At 44.3% G+C, this 17,670-nt stretch overlaps 4 protein-coding genes across 4 annotated transcripts; 2 read left to right on the plus strand and 2 right to left on the minus strand.

The window, feature by feature from the left end:
- Positions 1–1,259: 1,259 nt before the first annotated feature.
- LOC108135264 (ubiquitin conjugation factor E4 A) lies at positions 1,260–5,394 on the minus strand. Its single transcript, XM_017255938.2, has 3 exons — positions 4,587–5,394; positions 3,631–4,013; positions 1,260–3,354 (listed from the first exon to the last, which is right to left on the minus strand). The coding sequence occupies exons 1-3, from the start codon at positions 5,308–5,310 to the stop codon at positions 1,483–1,485; spliced, it is 2,979 nt and encodes a 992-aa protein (XP_017111427.1). The 5' UTR covers positions 5,311–5,394; the 3' UTR covers positions 1,260–1,482.
- Positions 5,395–6,138: 744 nt separating this feature from the next.
- On the plus strand, positions 6,139–8,626 carry LOC108135188 (retinol-binding protein pinta). Its single transcript, XM_017255809.2, has 4 exons — positions 6,139–6,494; positions 6,561–6,916; positions 7,708–8,080; positions 8,144–8,626. Exons 2-4 carry the CDS (start codon positions 6,612–6,614, stop codon positions 8,405–8,407), a joined length of 942 nt encoding a protein of 313 aa, XP_017111298.1. The 5' UTR covers positions 6,139–6,494; positions 6,561–6,611; the 3' UTR covers positions 8,408–8,626.
- A 1,434-nt stretch (positions 8,627–10,060) lies between these two features.
- LOC108135290 lies at positions 10,061–11,891 on the plus strand. Its single transcript, XM_017255974.2, has 3 exons — positions 10,061–10,202; positions 10,257–11,340; positions 11,401–11,891. The coding sequence occupies exons 1-3, from the start codon at positions 10,165–10,167 to the stop codon at positions 11,533–11,535; spliced, it is 1,257 nt and encodes a 418-aa protein (XP_017111463.1). The 5' UTR covers positions 10,061–10,164; the 3' UTR covers positions 11,536–11,891.
- Positions 11,892–12,358: 467 nt separating this feature from the next.
- Positions 12,359–17,661, minus strand: LOC108135247 (transport and Golgi organization protein 1). Its single transcript, XM_017255912.2, has 7 exons — positions 17,379–17,661; positions 15,219–17,270; positions 14,703–15,139; positions 14,510–14,642; positions 13,684–14,308; positions 13,515–13,616; positions 12,359–13,339 (listed from the first exon to the last, which is right to left on the minus strand). The coding sequence occupies exons 1-7, from the start codon at positions 17,524–17,526 to the stop codon at positions 12,601–12,603; spliced, it is 4,236 nt and encodes a 1,411-aa protein (XP_017111401.1). The 5' UTR covers positions 17,527–17,661; the 3' UTR covers positions 12,359–12,600.
- Positions 17,662–17,670: the final 9 nt, after the last annotated feature.

A 17,670-nucleotide genomic window follows, 5' to 3' on the forward strand; every position in this document is an offset into this window, starting at 1 on the left:
CAGCTTATTGAAGCTACAAAATTATATTGGGGGTGATCCAAGTAAAGAGGGGGACTAGTCCTTATGGTGGAAGTCGTAGAGTCCGTAAAAAAAATTTAAAACGCCAATGACGAACATATCTTTAGTCTGTAAAGTTTTCCGCATCCGTGGTACCAGAATGAAGAAAAAAACATGAAAAATGCAAAAATTGTGAGCTTTGGAAAAATAATCGTTTTTTTCCTAATTTTTTCGTTACTAATTTTTTTTTTAATAAACCATTTTCAATATTTCTTTTATAATTGGGAGCATGTGTGACGGTTGCTCAATTTTTGCGACTTGTATGACTTCCACCAACTCCAAAAACATGGTTTCAAAAAAAAAGCGTTGAAATTTTGAACTAACAAAATTGAATTAACTTGCGTAATTTAAGAAATTTCAACTGAAAATTTTGGGAGTAAAACTGAAATGCAAAAAATATCTATTCAAATTTATCTATTTGGAGTGTTCAATTGCATATATCTAGACGAGTCTGTCTGCGCCTCCATCTGCCCGTATGAACATCGAGGTTTCGGGAGCTATAAAAGCTAGGAAGTGATTTATATGCAGCAAGTCTGTCTAAAACGCCCCCATATCTCAAACATTTTTAGAGGCACAATAGAGTAAAGTTTTTTTGTCGTTATATATAAAGTTAAGCGTTCCTTTTTGATAATTTATAAAATTATAGAACTTACGCTTGGCGAAACTTACACTATCCTGCCGACTATAACATATGTATGCATAGCTGCCTTTGAAACAAAAGTACAAAAAATCTGTTGGTCCTCTAAGATTGTAGAAGAAATATTAATATGATTAATTCATTTTTACCGTTCTTTCTGTTTTAAATATTTTCAAAAGTAATGCTTTCAAGCTATAAACACGAACTTTTAAAATCGTTTGTTTTTACATGAAGGAAAAGGAAAAATCACACAAAATGAGTCACACATTTCAGCAAATCAGAAGGGGGGGTTTATATTTTTTGTAGCCACAAAACCAAAAAAAAAGAAAAGTTGTTTAATGCACAACTAAAATTTATAATGGGTATTTACATCATTTTACTAAACTATAAGGTTATATTTAAACGATTAAACCAGTTATGGATTTTAGTCTGAATAAGAGCACGCGCAAATGTACGGATACATAAGTAGCTACTTTTACAACATAATTTAACGGCTAAATAACATTGTAGTTAGGACATTACAGTCAATGAAGCTGCTTTTCAATTACGTTGCTAGAATATATAATTTGAGAATATAGAAACCTTTATTCGACCGATAAGGAAAACAGAGTTAGATTAAAATTCAAAAACCACAACTGTACAAGGATTGAACATACAAGCAATAATACTATGTATGACTGGAATTCTTATGAAAAAAAAAATACATTGACTATGGCCTAATCTGTCATCGCGTGGAGTTAACTCTTTGGTTGGGCAGCTGCACATGCAACGGCGTCTTCGATGCTGCCTCAACTCTTGGAACGGGCCGCTTCTCGCCTGCCCTCAATCCACTGCTCAATCTCCAGCTTGAGAGCCTCGTTGGACTTGACCTTATCCATGGTAAGGGGTTCACGATTGAAGGGATCGGTCTGGTCGCTAAGCAGGTGACGGGCAATGGTGGACCGATCAACGGTTACTTTGGAGCTGGGCAGCACGACAGGATCTGTCATCAGCGTAGAGATAATCGGATCCAGGTACTCTTCCGGAGCATCGGCCAGCAGCTCCTGCTCCTCCTTATACTGGGCTCCCATTCGCGCCACCTTTACAGCAAACTCGGACATGTCTCCGATCAGTTGGCCTCCTCCAATCCGAATTAGGATGTTGTCGGCGTAGCCGAACAGCTGTTCACTGTAGGAGCGTCCATCCTGCGACACTGCCAGGCAGAAGCTGTCATCAGTGCTCAAATTGATGTATATGTGAGAAATCTCCAGCACCGTCTGGGCCGGATCGAACTCGAACTCCTTCTTGTCCTTGACTTTGAAGCGCTCCTTCCTGGGCCCCACTAAATGCAGCAGGAAGTAGTTCAGCATGGCTGCGATGCGATCCACCATACTGTTGTGGCAGAAAATGCTTCTGATCTCCGTGGTCAGCAACTTTAGGATGTTGATGGTGTCCCGTCCGAGAATGTTGTCAAATCGGGCCAGCATGCCCAGGTGTTGCAGGTTGCTCACCTGCTGTTGGCGCTCGTTGTGAGACAGTCCACTCCACTCACCATTGTCCTGGGCTTGCTGCAACTGCTTGATCTGCTCCAGGTTAGACAGCGATTCGTCCAACAGGAAGATGGCATCATTTATAAGCAAATTAATGAAGCGCAAGAAAATGGGGGGCTCGATGGCCTCCATGTTCTGCTCCGCTTCGATGGCCAGCTCCCGGAAGCACTGCACGTGCTCCGGCTTTGTCCACAGAAACTCCATTATGGCGTACATGGGCCGGCGATAGTTGAACTTCTGCTCGAACTGCACTGACTGGCCGGTCATCTCTATGCTAACAAAAACGTTCAGCAGACTGCGGACCACCTTCAACCGATCCGTATGGTTGTCAAACACATGGGTGACAAAAGTCTCCCTGTTGCTGCCCAGAATCTGTGTGGGCAGGAGAAACTCCAAGGCCTCGGCCAGTTTGGCCCGCAGGTGGGGATTCTTCACCAGCCCCGAGCTGCCCATGAATAGCAATATCATCTTGAAGAAAGCGTCATGTGCGGAAAAGTAAATGTGAATGTATTGATCCCCAGTCAGCCGTCGGCAGAAGTTCAAATACGCCGATATGTTGTCGATAATGCTCTCTGGCACGGACTGCATATATGGAGCCACAAAAGGCGGTGTGTCTGAGAGCAGCTCCAGGTTGCGGAACACTTGTGGCGAGAAGTCGCGCTTGTCCAGACACTGCTCATAAATTTCACGGGGCAGCATGGCCACTTCCGTCAGCCAGATCGCCGAGGCTTCGAAGAACTTCAGCATGGCCGTATCATTGGTGGGCTCTGAGAGCGTGTTCCTGATGCACAGCCCCTGCTGCATCTGCTCCAGCAGCATGCGAAACAGGTTTTTGGTTAGCTCATTGTTGGGATCACTGTTCAGAACCTCCACGTAGGCTGTCTGAGTGTTCTGCAGTTCGCGCATCACGCGAGTCAGGCGTTCAATGCAGGGACGATTGGCCAGTTCGAAGCATTTGTGGGTCATGTAGAAGACCTCGGTCACGAAATTGTACTTTTCGGCCGTCAGACGCTCTTCGCCCTCTTCGCTGGGCAGCAGGCAGGTCTCGTCGTGGGCCTTCAGCAGACTGACACCCTTCGCATGCCGATCCTTGTCCGGCACAGCACAATAGGTGGGGTCCACCAATAGAACCTGAAAAGAATACGTACGGGGTTGATTGTCTGTATAGTGGTTTATATATTTACATAGCATATAATTTCTAAATTGATTTAAGTTTTAAAATCCAATAAACAAATTTTTGAAGGTTTGTGGTTTCTTTGGGTTAAAATTAAATTAATATTTTAATAAATGACTACCATTTGATAATCATTTGAATTATTAAATTTAATAATTATAACTTGCAACGCCCTTTGTTGCTTTTTAATGCATCTATTTACAAGGTTTAATGTTCAAAAACTGATTGATTACCTTTAGTGAAGGCAAGCACAGAGGAGCACAGAGACGGGTAAGAACTGCACTCAAACTGGTCATAAAGGCATCGCTGGCCGTGCTGTGGACCGTTTGCTCCAGGTTTAGATTGATGCTGCTCCACAGATGACCACGCGATACATTTGCATCCAGGCAATTGGCTATCCATTGGAGTGTCTTCTTTTTGGTTTCGGGCGACAGGACGAGCAGCTGTTTGACGAGCAGAAAAATTGACTCCTGGTGATGGGACAAAAGTCCCCATAGAGCATAGTCCGTTTGGTCCATTGATAGCTCATGGAAAAATTCATACTTGGCCGTCTGGGTCTTGGGCAGAATTGAGATGCACAGAAGACTGCCCAGCAAAGTGTCCATGTATTCGCCACCTAAAGTAGAACAAGCATTACAATTTGTGAAACTATCAGTTACTATAAAAACATTGAATAATAAATTTATATTACTCTTAGTCGATTTCTATTTGAATTTGATTTGTATAAATGTTAATTAATGGTCTGTTTAAAAATACTTTCTTTACCTGTCCAAAAGTATTAGAAACTTTGTCGGAACTAACATCAAATCTCAGAAAAAGCGTGGAATTTACAGAGAACTAGTCCTATAGCAGCTTTATTAATTGTTGTCTGAATTAAATAAAACTGACACTGTAAGAGTAAACAGTTATATAATTTATCTCGAAATATTTTAGTATAAATTGAAAAACAGCAGAGAAATAATTTGTTGGCTTTTTGTTTGTATTATTTCTATATGATATATTCGTTCGATCCTTTAAAACTGAGTGAATATTTCGCTTAGACAGACGGACATGGCTAGATCAACTTTATTAATGCTGTTCAAGAATATATATACGTTTTATAATGTCTCATGTCAATGTAATGTTGCAATATTTTGACTGCCCTTGTAGGCAAAAAAAATAGTGCTGTTTAAATAGTTATTAGCCCTACCTTTAGCCTTGGGATTGGGAGTGGTGTAGTCGATAAACAGCTCCCCCAGGACGGCTGCCCGCTTGTCGCGCACGAAGAAGCCGAGGATCCAGAAGATGTTCTTCTTGATCGTAATCAGGTTCTCCTTGGCAACGATTTTCTGCAGTTCGGTGAGCATTGGGTAAAAGATGGCCTTGAGGGCGCCCAAAGCCTCGATCGGTTCGTCCTCCTCCACCACCTTGGAGGCGACGCGGACCAGGAACTCCTGGGTGCTGGTGTCGTGTTCGTCGGCCTGCTCGAACATCCCCAGCCACTGGGTGGCAAAGGATTGGGGGGCTAATAGGTCCGGCTGGCGCATGCAGGTGCTGGCATTGTTCAGGATCAGGGCAAGGAGCTTGGAGCAGTCGGTTTTCCGCTCGGCCTGGAAGCGTTCACAGCGGGCAAAGGCTCCGTGCAGGTAGCACATGGCCCGCGGTTCCAGCGCCTCCGGACTGGCATTCCCCACTGCATACTGGCCGGTCTCGGCCAGCATGAGGCGCTCGAAGAGGGCGTGGGCAACCAGGTCCTCGCCCAGCATACCCTCGCTGGTGTCCACCACCACGTCCGCCAGGCACAGACCTGCAAAGGAGGACGCCTTGTTCAGCGTGAAAAGAAGCACATCCTCGACCAGTTTGTGGGACACGCCATCCGAATTGGTGCCCTCCTGGAGCAGAGCGGCGAACGGGTTCTCCTCGACGCTTGTCATCGGGACAATTTGGATTTTATTGTCAGATGTTTTCCCCTGCCAAACCTGACGTTCAGGTGCAAACAGTGTGACCGTTGGAGTACTCGTTTCAAAAACACTAATATATACCGTATGGCAAAATGACGGTATTTTCTCAGGCGTTAGTGGTTCTCTGCTGTGCCTTCGTCAAAAGTTTGAACGAATATTTTCATCATTTGAGGGAAAGACTGTTTGTTTAATTTAATTATTTGTAAGTTTTGAAGACTTGTTCTATGGAAATCTTAATTAAATTTTTATGAATTTGAAAATTAAATTAAATGTAATTTGTACGTCATCCCAGCTATGTATATGATATAGTCGCTCGAATTTTAAAATAAATTTAATTATATATTATCTAGGTGATTTTCAATGATAGCTGAAGCTAAGATAAAATCGTCCGTGTTTCTGAAGCTTAATTTCTAGGAGTATGAGTGTATATGTATGTCTAAAAATGAAAGGATTTCGCTTTCTGATTGTGCTGATCTAGAGTATAATATATATAATATTATTAATGTATTGAAAACTCGACTTAACTATTTTGAACACGAATACGAAAACTTTTGCTTCCTTAACTTTAAGGACAAGCTTCACAGATTATCACGCTATTCGGAACTGCCGAACAGAGTGATCTTTCTAATAGAATTTGTTTTTAATAAAAAGAGTTCTGTATTTATTTTAATTTATTTTCCTTCGTTAAGTTTTCGAGTTCGCTGCCTCGAACAAGGCCTGTTATCAATCCGCCTTCAGTTAAGTAATTGCACTCGATTAACCTTCTTTATCAATGGGATTTAACAGCTCATATCTGGGCCAGCAAAAACCGCAGTCGCCTGCACTCAAAAAATAAATCCAAAGCCAATTAAGACAATCAATCGCAAAGCGACCCATAACGAAGTGAACCGACTGGAATACAGCAGGCGCCAGCCTGGTACCACCCACCAACACCCACCACCACCCACCACCTCGCACCACCCCCACAACCACCCTCCCGACAAAAGTCTTCGTGCATTGTTAAATCGGCTTATGATCAGGCAAAGTACGTTGATTCCACATGTTATTCGTATATCAATTTGGCAGTCGACGAGGTATTTTCAAACGGTTAGCATATGCACGCAGTTCGATTTTCGATTTGCAGAGCTTTTTCGAGGAGCAAACCGCAGCTAATATAGGCAAGTAAACAAATATACGAGTAGGGAGAGGTGACTAGGTAAAATAACGATTTTTACCCACTTCAGAGCTTCAATGAGCGAGGGACTACATCGACAAAAGTTATTTCCTTCCTCAAAATGAGTTCGGTGCGACCCCTGAAGCCCGCGTTGATGGCGATTGCCACCAGGGAGCTGAACGAGGTGCCCCAGCGGCTTCAACAGGATATCGAGGCTCTAAAGGAATGGGTCTTGAAGCAACCACATCTGAGAGCCTGCACCGAAGACCAGTTCCTGCTGGCCTTTCTGCGCGGAACAAAGTTTAGCCTGGAACGGGCAAAGGAGAAGTTCGATCGGTTTTATACCTTGCAGGGATCCATTCCTGAGGTCTTCAATAAAAGACGCCTCGCCACCGATCCCCAGGTGCTGGATATCATTAGGATGGGGTAAGAAACGCTCTAGAACCAAAGATTCTGAGTCTCGAAGTGAAAAATTAAGAAACGGACTGAGAACAAATCGAATTTATCGTGTCCCTATAGAAGCGTTCCTAACTCTATAAAGTAAATAAACAGCTGCGGTCATAACAATAGTAGTGGTACAGTGTAAAATCCTAAAAAACACACGTTTAAAGCTTAACACAAATTTTGAATTAATTTATCTTAATACTTAGCTACCAATGAACAAAATAAAAAAAATAAAATAAAATAAAATGCCGTAAAAGATTTTAAACAAATTTAAGATAATAACCTAAAATTCTCGTTCGTCTGCACTTTGTATTGGCATAATATATCTTATATATTGATTTTAATCAAAAATCAAACAAGTTTTTATTTGATCAATTATTTTGAAAAATGTTTAAAAATATTATACCCTTGATAGATGAGGTTTTTTATGTGTGCCCCATTTAGCTTATAGAGGCCAGTTATTTTGTTATATTCGGTCATATCTATCGAAACACAAACATTTTTCAAGTCGAACCATTATTGTAAAAGTTATTAGCAACAACGATATACTTTTTGAATATTTAAAAATATGTGTTGCTTGCTTTTAACTTGTCGTAGTGACCCTGCAGCTCGGCAGATGGCGCCACATAAAGCCTGATTGTTTTCAAGGGCTTTTTCATTTTGAAACTGATCATATTCGTGGCACTTGTCTTCAGGATTCCTTTTGGCTACAACTATATAACCAATAATAAAGTTCGAGTTGTAAAATTGAAAACTTTTGTCATTGCTCACAGAGTTCTCCTGCAAATTCCCATGGATGTGGACGATCCCGGGCCTTGCGTGACCATTATTCGAGCTGGGTCCTACGACACGAGCAAGTACAAGTTCCAGGACATAGTTCGCGTTGGATCCATGTTCGGTGAGATCATGATGTTCGAGGACGAGAACGCCACGGTCAGCGGTTATGTGGAGATTATGGACATGACTGGAGTTACGGGTGCCCACCTCTTTGCTCTCCAGCCGCAGTTGCTAAGTAAGTTTTCCACCTATGCGGACGAGGCGATGCCGACGCGCCAGAAGGGAATCCATTTCATTAATGTCCCTGCCGCCTTCGAAACTGGTTTCAATACGTTGCGTTCTTTTTTCCCGGCAAAAATCAAAAACCGGGTGAGTCCCAATCGCTTTGCATCATTAGCTCCCATTTGAGGTTTCGAAAAAAATTTCTTTTAGATTTCGGTAACCTCTGATCCGTCGGCTATATTTGAAATAGTGCGTCGCGAGTATTTGCCCAAGGAGTACGGAGGAACCGGGCCCAGCATGCAGGACATAAGCCGAACCATGGAGGCGAAGCTATCCAGTTATGAATCCTACTTTCAGGAGTCCCAGAGTTTCGGAGTTGATGAAAAGCTGCGCGAATTTGGGACTCATGAGCGGAAGAATCATCGCTCCTCCTTTGGGGCTGCGGGTTCGTTTCGGAAACTGCAGATTGACTGAAACTGACCGGCAGGAAATAGCCAATGTCAATCGTTAAGATTATAAAGGAAGAACCATTTGCATAAATCTTACCTGGAAAACCTCGTTAGTCAGTCACAATAACCAACATATTTATATCTAGATTAACAAACACGATGGTGATTACTTCTGAGCTATAAGACTTCTTCAAGGGGTATAAAACTAGTAAAGCAAGAACCACAATGTGTCACAAACTTTAAATTGGCTTATTTGATTCTTTATAATATAAAGTCAGTGCCTAAATGTTTCAATAGTTTTATGTTATATTTGTATTATTGTATATTAAAAGGTTAAACTCCTTTTTCGGTAAAAGTTTATAAGCGCAAGGCTAACACCGTGTATGTTGTATTGTATGTTTTTTGTCGAAATCAGTTAGTTATCCGTCTCCACCGATGTAACAGCAACGCAGCAATTCGGATAATATTTTTCTTCATATACCACCGATTTTTCATTAACTTGAGAATTCATTTTCTACATACATCCTAGTAGATTGTTTAATTATATCTGATGTTTGTTACGCTTAAAGCTTTAATATCGTTTTAAAACAAGAAAGGAAGCAAACTTCGGCAAGCCGAAATTCATATACCCTTGCAAAAATTAAATATTCTTGAAAAAATAAAAATTACGATTTACTTGCATATATGTTTATAAACATTGAAGCTATGATGATTTGCAGCTCAATTATTTGATAGTTCCCATTGCAGCTGCCAAATTATTAATAAGTCAAAAAGAATTTTTGAAAAAAATTACAAATAGAAAAGTTAAATTAAACAAATTTTTATTTTATTTGTTTTGTTTCCATGGGAGCTATATGATAATGTCGTCCGATTTTGATAAATTTAAACCGTAATTCTGAAATATTTAACCAAAAAAAATTAAAAAACAGCAAAGTTATATTTTTTTTCCGATTGGGTCACCCCATGTGATAGTTTCAAAAAATCTAAATCCATTTTTCGCACCTTTAACCAATGCTAAATATGTTAGTCAAGCTGTTTTTAAATTTTCGTAAAGTTTATAGTACTGAAAACCAAAATTGTTCCATCAGGTTGTACATGGCTTCATCGGCACTTAAACTTTCAAACTCGCTTTTTTCGAAACCATGTTTTTCGAACTGGCGACTACGATTTAGCATCCGTGTGACTACCGTCCGAACCTCTAAATTTGTAAAAGGTCAAGTCGCTTTTTTTAATTTCAAGGAAACCCACAAAAATACGATTAAAATTTTATAATTTTCAAAACTTTGAGATTAACACGCTTATTACTTTTTTTTCTGGTCAGTAAATCAGTCTTAGGCATGGTCGCAGGTGGACCACGTTTTTTTTTAACAATGCTTCATAAGTTTCAAATCATTAAGTATTTAAAAAAAATCAAACATTTTTTTATTTTTAGTTAAGATGTTACCTAATGGATAGAAATTTTTAAGTTCTAAATTTTACTGGTACCAAAAAAAAAAAAATCACAAAAAAGCTTAAAAAACGGGATGATTTTTATTTTTCTTTTTTATAAAAAATGTTTTCCTTGTGCAGTCATTTCTTGGTTATTCGAACTGCTTTTGAAAACTTCGATGTTTCTTGCGATACATCGATTAGTGGTCGTCAACAGGCGAGAGCTTTTGCCGTCAAAAGCTTTTTTGATGAGTGTATTCATCCGGCAATCAACAATATCTACCTTGGACACATGTGCACTACTCACTCGAGTTCCAGGCGCTTCTGGGCCACCGGTAGCCTGGTTGCATCAAGATGGCTTGCATTGAGGACCTCAACGAGGACTGCCTGCTGTAAGTGGCGATACGACGAAACCGGGCAGGGATCATGACCTAACGGCTGGACAGTAAAATTACAGAGTACCTGAACCTGGAGGAGCAACTGCAGCTGTGGCGGAGCAGCGAGCCCACATCCCGCCTGCGATCGGTGCTCTCGTACACATGGCAGCATCAGACCCATCACATTGTGGACCCCGAAACCTTCGGGCGAATTGGCCGGGATGTCATCCAGGAATTCCTGCAGTGCATCCGCAGCACGGTGACGAAGCTCACACTGCAGTACCTGGCCATGGATCTCCTCGAGCAGTGGAAGCCCCACACGTTTCCCAATGTGAGCGAGCTGACCTACATGGGCGATGAAAACAGTGAGATGGATGGGGACTCCGACATCGCGATTCTGGTGGGCTGCTTTCCGCACCTGGAGGGCATCGGGCTGAGCGGAAACGCCAGTGGCCAGCACATTGGCCAGTGGCGGAACCTTCGCCGCCTGGACCTCCAGCTGTGCTGGTACCTCAGCACGCAGTGTTTCGAGGAAATCTGCCAGAATCTGCAACTAACCCTGCAGACCCTGAGCATCCAGTGGCACAGAGCGGAGGAGGATGCCTATGTGCGGGCCATCTGCACGCTGCAGGCACTGGAGGAGCTGGAACTGGACATAGTCCACCTCGGAACGGAAAACACCGGCCGCCTGTTGCGTCTGCCCAAGCTGAAGAAGCTCCGACTGCACAACTTCGAGCAGCTGGACGACCTACTCAGGGACATCGGGAGCCAACGGGGTGGGGATGTGGTGGCAGCCGCTTTCAGCGACAACATCTGGATGACGCGCTCTGAGATATTGGCCAAGTTCCAGAGCCTCCGCTGCCTAACGCTCGTCGATGATGAGGGCTGTTGCGCCATCGACTTCCGCACGACAGTGATCAACTGTTTTCCTCTTTTGGAGCAACTGCATCTGGAGAACTCCCGCATCTGGCCAAATGCCGACGGTATATGGGACGTAGTGCTCGCCTGTCCGCGGCTCAGGCTCTTCAGCCTGTCCAATCAGGTTCTGTACGATGACTTCTTTGCCTTCTCCAAGTCAACCATGGATCGGGCCTTGCACCAGCGGATGGAGACTTTGACCATGCATTTCTACAGAACCGGCAAAGAGGCTTTGGTGGGTTAATTGGTTGGATTTTACGTTAATTGGTTTGCTAAAACTCACTCTCTTCTCTAGATTTCCCAGCACTTTAGGCATCCCAATCTAAACATTTGTTTCAATCCCACAAATAATCTTTACTCACAATTGTCTGGCGAATCAATGGAGCTGGAATTTCTACTTCCCGAATCGTCAGCCTCACAAAGTGCGTAATTAGTTAATTAATTTGAAGGACCAACCACTGATTAAAACCACTTCGACCTTTCCACATATTATTCCGCTAACTGGATTTTGATGGCTGTTGAATATATATAAATAACATGTTTATATCAAGCATTAACTGCTGAAACAATATATTCGGAACTTTTGTAAATTTTATTTATAAATGGAAATGTAAGAATTTTGTTCATTGTTCATATATCACACTTGTACGTAAAATATGAAAGATAACCCTTAACCATGTTCACATGGGCCCTTAGAAGCTAAAAAAAAATATTTAACAGATTCGGGCATTTAATATTGGTATTATATTATTAAAAAAAAACCTCTAAAACGTTAGACTAAGAAAATACGTCTTAAAAAGCAAATGTTTTTAATCTATTAAAATTGCAATGTATTCGTTTAAGTTTCAGCTTTGTGATTGATAGTTATTGACATTATAATAGTTACAGAAACGACAAGAGGTAAATAAGAACCAAAAAAAAAACATATTAATAGAAAATCCAATCAAAACTTTTTGACAACGTATAAAATGTCTTTTGTTTTTCCCGCTTACGTTTTTAGCGGATAAGTCTTGTTATATTTGAATTAAAAATTGATTAATAAAAAATGTAAAAGAAATACCCTATAAACATATATTAATTTTGTCACTTTGGAAATTAAGAATGTTTCTTACGTGTTTGAAAATGTGCAAAACAAAAATATTTTTTATAGAAGTGTACTAATATTTCGCGATGAATAAAAATGTATTGTAAATTTTGTTTGTCTTTCAAACCTGAAATCTTTCCCGCACCTCAACTGAAAGTAAAAAGCGCAGTTTTTGGGTTTTTGTTTGAGTTTAATTTTGTTGAATTTCTTGGTTATCATTCACCATTGAGTCAGGAGTTATGCTTTTTTTTGATGTTGATTGTTTCTCTCCTGAGATGCCTGTAAGTGGAATCGGTTAGTGAGGCCGACCCGACCGTACGATAGTCGTTGGATTAATAAATATATTTGAACTAGTTTTGAGTCTAATATACTTGGTAGGACTTGATAGGTTACACGCAAACACGCTCTCCCTCACACCTCGCTGTAGGGTCGTGATGCCGCGCTCCTCCCCGAGGAAGCGGGCGGTGGACTGGGCGGCGGACTAAAGTCCGTCTCCGTGTCGTTGTAGTTGTAGCGACTGTCCGACGGGGACAGCGAGCGATATGTGCGCGGCGAGTGGTTGTAAGTGTCCGGATGACGCCGGCCCCAGCTGCCGCTGTGTCTTCGACGGCGATGCATGTCCTCCTCATCGTCGTCGTAGTCATCGTAATCGCTGTAGTCCGAGTACCGGTCTCGATCCCGGTCCCGTTCCCGCTCCCGATCGCTGCGGTTCGAAGGCGGCGGCGAACGCATACGCCCCAGGGGCGGAGGGCGTGCCCCACCCGCTCCAGCGGGGGGCAGGAATGGCGGCGGAAGGCCCATGAACGGAGAGAAGGGCGCCGCCAGGAATGGCAGTGGATTTGGCATGTTCAGCAGTGGCGAGCCCGGCAAGGGAAGCGGCGATGGAGCCGTTTTCAGTTCCGCCCCCAGCACAGGCGCTCCGTTGGAGGCGATGGCCTCCATGACGGCTGCATCTCCGACTCCTCCGCTGGCCATGGTGGTCAGCTTGCGCCTCAGGCCGGCGGCCTCGGCCAGCGCCTCCTCGCATCGCCGTTCCGACTGGCGCGCCGCCAGCCAGGACTCATGGGCACGGTTCTCAAGTGTGCCCATCTGGGCCTTGTGCGAAGCTATTTGGGCCTCGATCTCGGCACGCAGCTCGTCGTTCTGAGATCTAAAAGTTCGAAGAATTCAAGACTAATAAGTAGGGCAATCCAATGTATAGTATTCAAAATCAAAAAACACTTTCCATTTAAGATTCATTAAAGTTGAATAGTGTTTAGTGCAATGTTTTTAAAACCAATGGAGATTGGGTCCAATATTAGTGCATCGTCGTTTGCTTTACTTACTTGAGAGTTTGGATTTCGTTCTTCATCAGCGTCTGAGTCTCCACTGTGCTGGCGTTCTCGCCCTGATGCTGCAGCCATTTGGTCTCCTGCATGCTGAGTTCTCTGAAACGGTCATTCAATGTTAATGAAATTCCTCACAGAATCAATCAATCAGATCAAGTTAAACTACTTCTTAAGTTCGTTCTCCTTCTCGCGGAAGTAGCCAGACAGGACCTCGAGTCGCGTCTGGGCTTCCAGTTTGTCGCGCTCCGATTGGTTGAAGTCCTGCTTCAGCTGCTCCACATCTGCGCTCGACTGCTGCAGCTGGACTTCCAGACGCTGCTTGTGCGCCACTTCCTGCTCCAGCTTCGCCTGCAGCTCGACGAACTTCTTATGGGTTGCGCTCAGTTCGCCGCGCGTCTTGGCCGAGGTGATCAGTTCCTGGACATTGAAGTTGGCATCCTTCTTGACCGCCTTGAGACAGTCTTCGAGGGCTTCAATTTTGGCCAGACTCGTCTGCAGATCGCCGTGTTCCCGTTCCCATTTGGCGGTCAGTTCGAGGATTTGGTTCTGCAGCCTCTGCATTTCGTAATTGCGTGCCTCCAGCGCCTTGGCCAACTCCAATTCGGTGCTGGCCTGGATTTCCTCGAGGCGAGTTTGCAGCTTCGACTTTTCCATCTCCAACTCGTAGTTGTCCTCTTGCAGGGCCTTCAGATCGCTGGTAAGACGGGCCGTGGCCTCCGTGAATGCATACTGCAGTTCGCTGTTCTCGCGACTCTTTTCCGCCAGACTCGAGTTGATCTCGAGGATGATCTCTGTAAAATGGAGGAAGTTATACCCTTACTAAGCAGAAAATAAATAAATATAGGAATGAACTACTTGCAAGACTCATTTAAATATAAAAATTCTTTAAAAATGTAAATATATGTAAAGTCTGAATGGCGGGTAAACTGGTTTTAAAAGTAAATATATTTTATATACCCTTTGTGCCGCCTAAAGATTATCATCATACTCACTCTCTTGGTCGTTGAGCTGCCGCTGCAGTTCGTCGACGGTGCTCATGAAGGCCTCATCGCCGTTCTGGCTGCTCAGCACTTCCGACAACATTTTGTTCAGCTCCAATCCAGCCTCGGCCGCATTGTCCAGATCCTTGAAACGTCAAACATGTTTTAACAATAGAGCGCTATTTAAATTGCCGCCTGGACCTACCCTTTCTAGCGAGCCCACCTGCTCCTGCAGCTTGGCCTTCTCGTAAAGCTCAGATTCCAGCTGCTTCTTGAGGTCAGCCACCATGTCGTTGGAACCAAAGGAGTTGTCCTCAATGCTGGCCAACTTGGTTCGTGTGGTCGTCAGGTCGTGCTTGATAATCAGGTTCTCCTTGTGGGAGGCCAGCAAACTGCGCTCCAAGTGATTGAGTTTGGAGAGAAGTGCTCCCTCCTGGCTGCTGTTGCAGAAACAGTAGTAGGCGAAGACGAAGAACAGAGACGACGCTGCCGCAATCAGCACACACAGCAAAAGCTGACTGTGCTCCACCAGCTTGGCGGCCATCACTTCCACAAAATTATCCAGGGATATAACGGGACGACAGTGTGCATCCCGGGTTTGAAAACGGGCACAATAACCATCGACATCGGCAGGAGCAGCGCCTTTAAAATTAAAAGTTTATAAAAAATTTTAAGAATTTTTAAAGACGTCAACTAATAATAAATCAAATAGAATAATCACCTTCAGTTTCCTTTTGAGAGGATGCCACCTCAGCCTTGCCTGGATAGAGAATTCTCTGCAGCTCATCATTGTTTTCTAGTGGACCCGCCTGTGGCTCCTTGCCGATAAAATTGTTTACGGTGCCGACAATGGTGGCAAAAAGACCAAGGCCCAAGCCATTCTCCTTGATGGGAGCCTCCGACACGGGACTAGCAGTCGCAGGCAGAGCCACTGGCTCCACGGAACCAACTCCCGCACGAGGTGAGTCAGCGTACGCTGCTTGTGTGGTCTCCTCGAGGACTGCGCCGTACGGGGAATCAGAGTCAGGAGTTGGGGTAGTTTGCTCTGCACTCGGTGCGTAATGATGGTGGTGATGCTGCTGATCTGACTGCTGCTGTTTGTAGTAGTCATTATCATTATCAACGACTTCATTGGATTGGATTGGATCCACAGAATCAGAATCAGAATCAGAATCATTGAGCTGCTGGTCTGCATCTTGAACCTGCAGTGTCTGCTGTGCTTCCTCAAGCAACCTCTTCTGCTGTTCCGCTTCTTCAGCTAACCTCTTCTGCTGCTCGGCTTCTTCAGCTAACCTCTTCTGCTGCTCGGCTTCCTCGCGTAACCTCTTCTGCTGCTCGGCTTCCTCGCGTAACCTCTTCTCCTGCTCCGCTTGCTCATTTATTATCTTCTGTTGCTCCACTTCAGCTTGCAACCTTTTCTGACGCTCTGCTTCCTCAATTATTTTCCGCTGCTCCTGCATCTGCTTATAGTAATCATTGGGGTTCTCAAAGTTTTTCGCTTCGAAAAGAGGCGGCAGGCCAATTGGTTTCGCATTCAGTGGAGCATCTTTGGTGGCAGGAGCAGGTAAGCTGGTCACTGATTCAGGTTTACTATTGGTTTCCTCTTCGGATTGAGCAAGAGGTTCAGTGGTGTTTTCTTTTTCAGGCTCAGCTTGAATTTCTGCAGAAAACTGAACTGTTTTTTCTTTGACCTCATCGTTAACAACCGGATGCGGTACATCAGGGACCTCTTCAGTGACAACCTCGGATGGCAGAGCATCCAATGGCTTTGATCCCACGACAACTTCCGGCTCTTTCTTGGGAGTTTCCGTTACCTCAGTCAGTTTTTCCGTAATCACCTCGTTTGGCAAAACAAGACTCTCAGGAGTGGCTGGAACAACGAGTTTATCGTCCTCTAGCTTTGGAACCTCCACTTCCGCCTTTGGTTCCTCCAAGCTATCAGTTGTGTTCGCTTTGTCAACCGAATTCGAGTTCAGTTCAATCGATCCCGTAATTGATTTGTTATCGTTTGCTTTCGGTTCGTTATCTTCACTAGATTGTTTGAAGTCGTCTTCGTCTTTGTCGTCGTCGTCGTCGTTGTCGTCTGCCTCGTCATCCCCGTAATCGAAATCCTCAGTGTCTTCAAGTTCAGCGTTGATGGCCTGCGTCGGTAGAGTCGGCTCCTGAGCTCCAGTGGCAGGCAGCTGACTGGAGTCTGAAGGTGACGCCTGCGGCTCTTTCGTGTCAACGATTGCAGAGGCGGATTCAAGTTTCAATGCTTCGTGGGGTTTTTCTGTCTTTTCTGGCAATATTGTGCTGTCGTTGACAGCTGAAATTGCCTCCAGCGGCAGCTCTGTACCTTCTACGAGCTGCACCTGGGCTTTGGAAGCCGCCGTGGGATCAGGAACCTGCCGATCCTTAACCGGGTTCTGCTCCACCACTATTGAGTCCACGTTAACCTCAAGCGGTGACGTCGTGGTCGTGGCCAAATCATCGGCTGACTCAGACGAGTTGAGAACGGGTTGCAGTGGCTCCTCCACGGACGCAACTGGACTGCCAGGTCCTACTACTGGCACCACAAACTTCAGGTCCTTGTCTCGCACCAGGATCTTCTTTTCCATGATAAAGTCCTTGTTGGCGTAGCCGCGCCGCCCGTTGATATCGACGCCCCACAGCAGCATGTTGGAGCCGGCACTTTTGGACAGGACGCGGACGGGGGAATTGATCTTGAAGGATATCTGCCCCTCGCCGCCGCTGGCGTAGCTGATTTTGGTAATGCCCGTCGAGATGATTTCTGCAAGTCGAAGAGCCAAGTCGCACCCCAAATTAATTATGCAATTCGAGAGACATGGAAGTACAAGAGGTCCAAGGCTGTGCCGTCTGGCCCCAGTTTACAACTTACGTTCACATTTCGGGTCGGCGCACAGTCGTTTGTCGGAGAGAGACGCGGCCCACGTCAAAGTTGGAAGACAGCAGATCGCCAGGCCCAGCAACAGGGCCAAGTCACTCAGCAGGGGCTGCATTTTCGCTTTCTCGTTGGCCAGCCGCATTTTGCATTGTCTTGGGGCTCAGTGGACAGGTGAAATCAACTTATTCCGCTGCAGCTACCTTTTTTTATTGTGTATAAAAATGGGTTCACTTTCAGCTGAGTTGGCTTTTCATCGGTGTGACCGTCTCTCGTGCGCCAGGTAATG

The sequence above is a fragment of the Drosophila elegans genome, unplaced genomic scaffold (assembly GCF_018152505.1).
Source record: "Drosophila elegans isolate 14027-0461.03 unplaced genomic scaffold, ASM1815250v1 contig_397, whole genome shotgun sequence".
NCBI classification, from domain to species: domain Eukaryota; kingdom Metazoa; phylum Arthropoda; class Insecta; order Diptera; family Drosophilidae; genus Drosophila; species Drosophila elegans.

Excerpts from the sequence above, each read along its gene's own strand:
- LOC108135264 (XM_017255938.2), bottom strand. The coding sequence starts at position 5,310 with ATGACAAGCGTCGAGGAGAACCCGTTCGCCGCTCTGCTCCAGGAGGGC. Across the intron at positions 4,014-4,586 it reads TCCCAATCCCAAGGCTAAAG|GTGGCGAATACATGGACACT; the intron begins GTAGGGCTAATA and ends GTTCTACTTTAG. Across the intron at positions 3,355-3,630 it reads TGTGCTTGCCTTCACTAAAG|GTTCTATTGGTGGACCCCAC; the intron begins GTAATCAATCAG and ends TATTCTTTTCAG.
- LOC108135188 (XM_017255809.2), top strand. The coding sequence starts at position 6,612 with ATGAGTTCGGTGCGACCCCTGAAGCCCGCGTTGATGGCGATTGCCACC. Across the intron at positions 6,917-7,707 it reads CTGGATATCATTAGGATGGG|AGTTCTCCTGCAAATTCCCA; the intron begins GTAAGAAACGCT and ends CATTGCTCACAG. Across the intron at positions 8,081-8,143 it reads CGGCAAAAATCAAAAACCGG|ATTTCGGTAACCTCTGATCC; the intron begins GTGAGTCCCAAT and ends AATTTCTTTTAG.
- LOC108135290 (XM_017255974.2), top strand. The coding sequence starts at position 10,165 with ATGGCTTGCATTGAGGACCTCAACGAGGACTGCCTGCT. Across the intron at positions 10,203-10,256 it reads CTCAACGAGGACTGCCTGCT|TAAAATTACAGAGTACCTGA; the intron begins GTAAGTGGCGAT and ends ACGGCTGGACAG. Across the intron at positions 11,341-11,400 it reads GAACCGGCAAAGAGGCTTTG|ATTTCCCAGCACTTTAGGCA; the intron begins GTGGGTTAATTG and ends TCTCTTCTCTAG.
- LOC108135247 (XM_017255912.2), bottom strand. The coding sequence starts at position 17,526 with ATGCGGCTGGCCAACGAGAAAGCGAAAATGCAGCCCCTGCTGAGTGAC. Across the intron at positions 14,643-14,702 it reads AGGTGGGCTCGCTAGAAAGG|GATCTGGACAATGCGGCCGA; the intron begins GTAGGTCCAGGC and ends TGACGTTTCAAG. Across the intron at positions 13,617-13,683 it reads AAGGAGAACGAACTTAAGAA|AGAACTCAGCATGCAGGAGA; the intron begins GTAGTTTAACTT and ends TGACCGTTTCAG.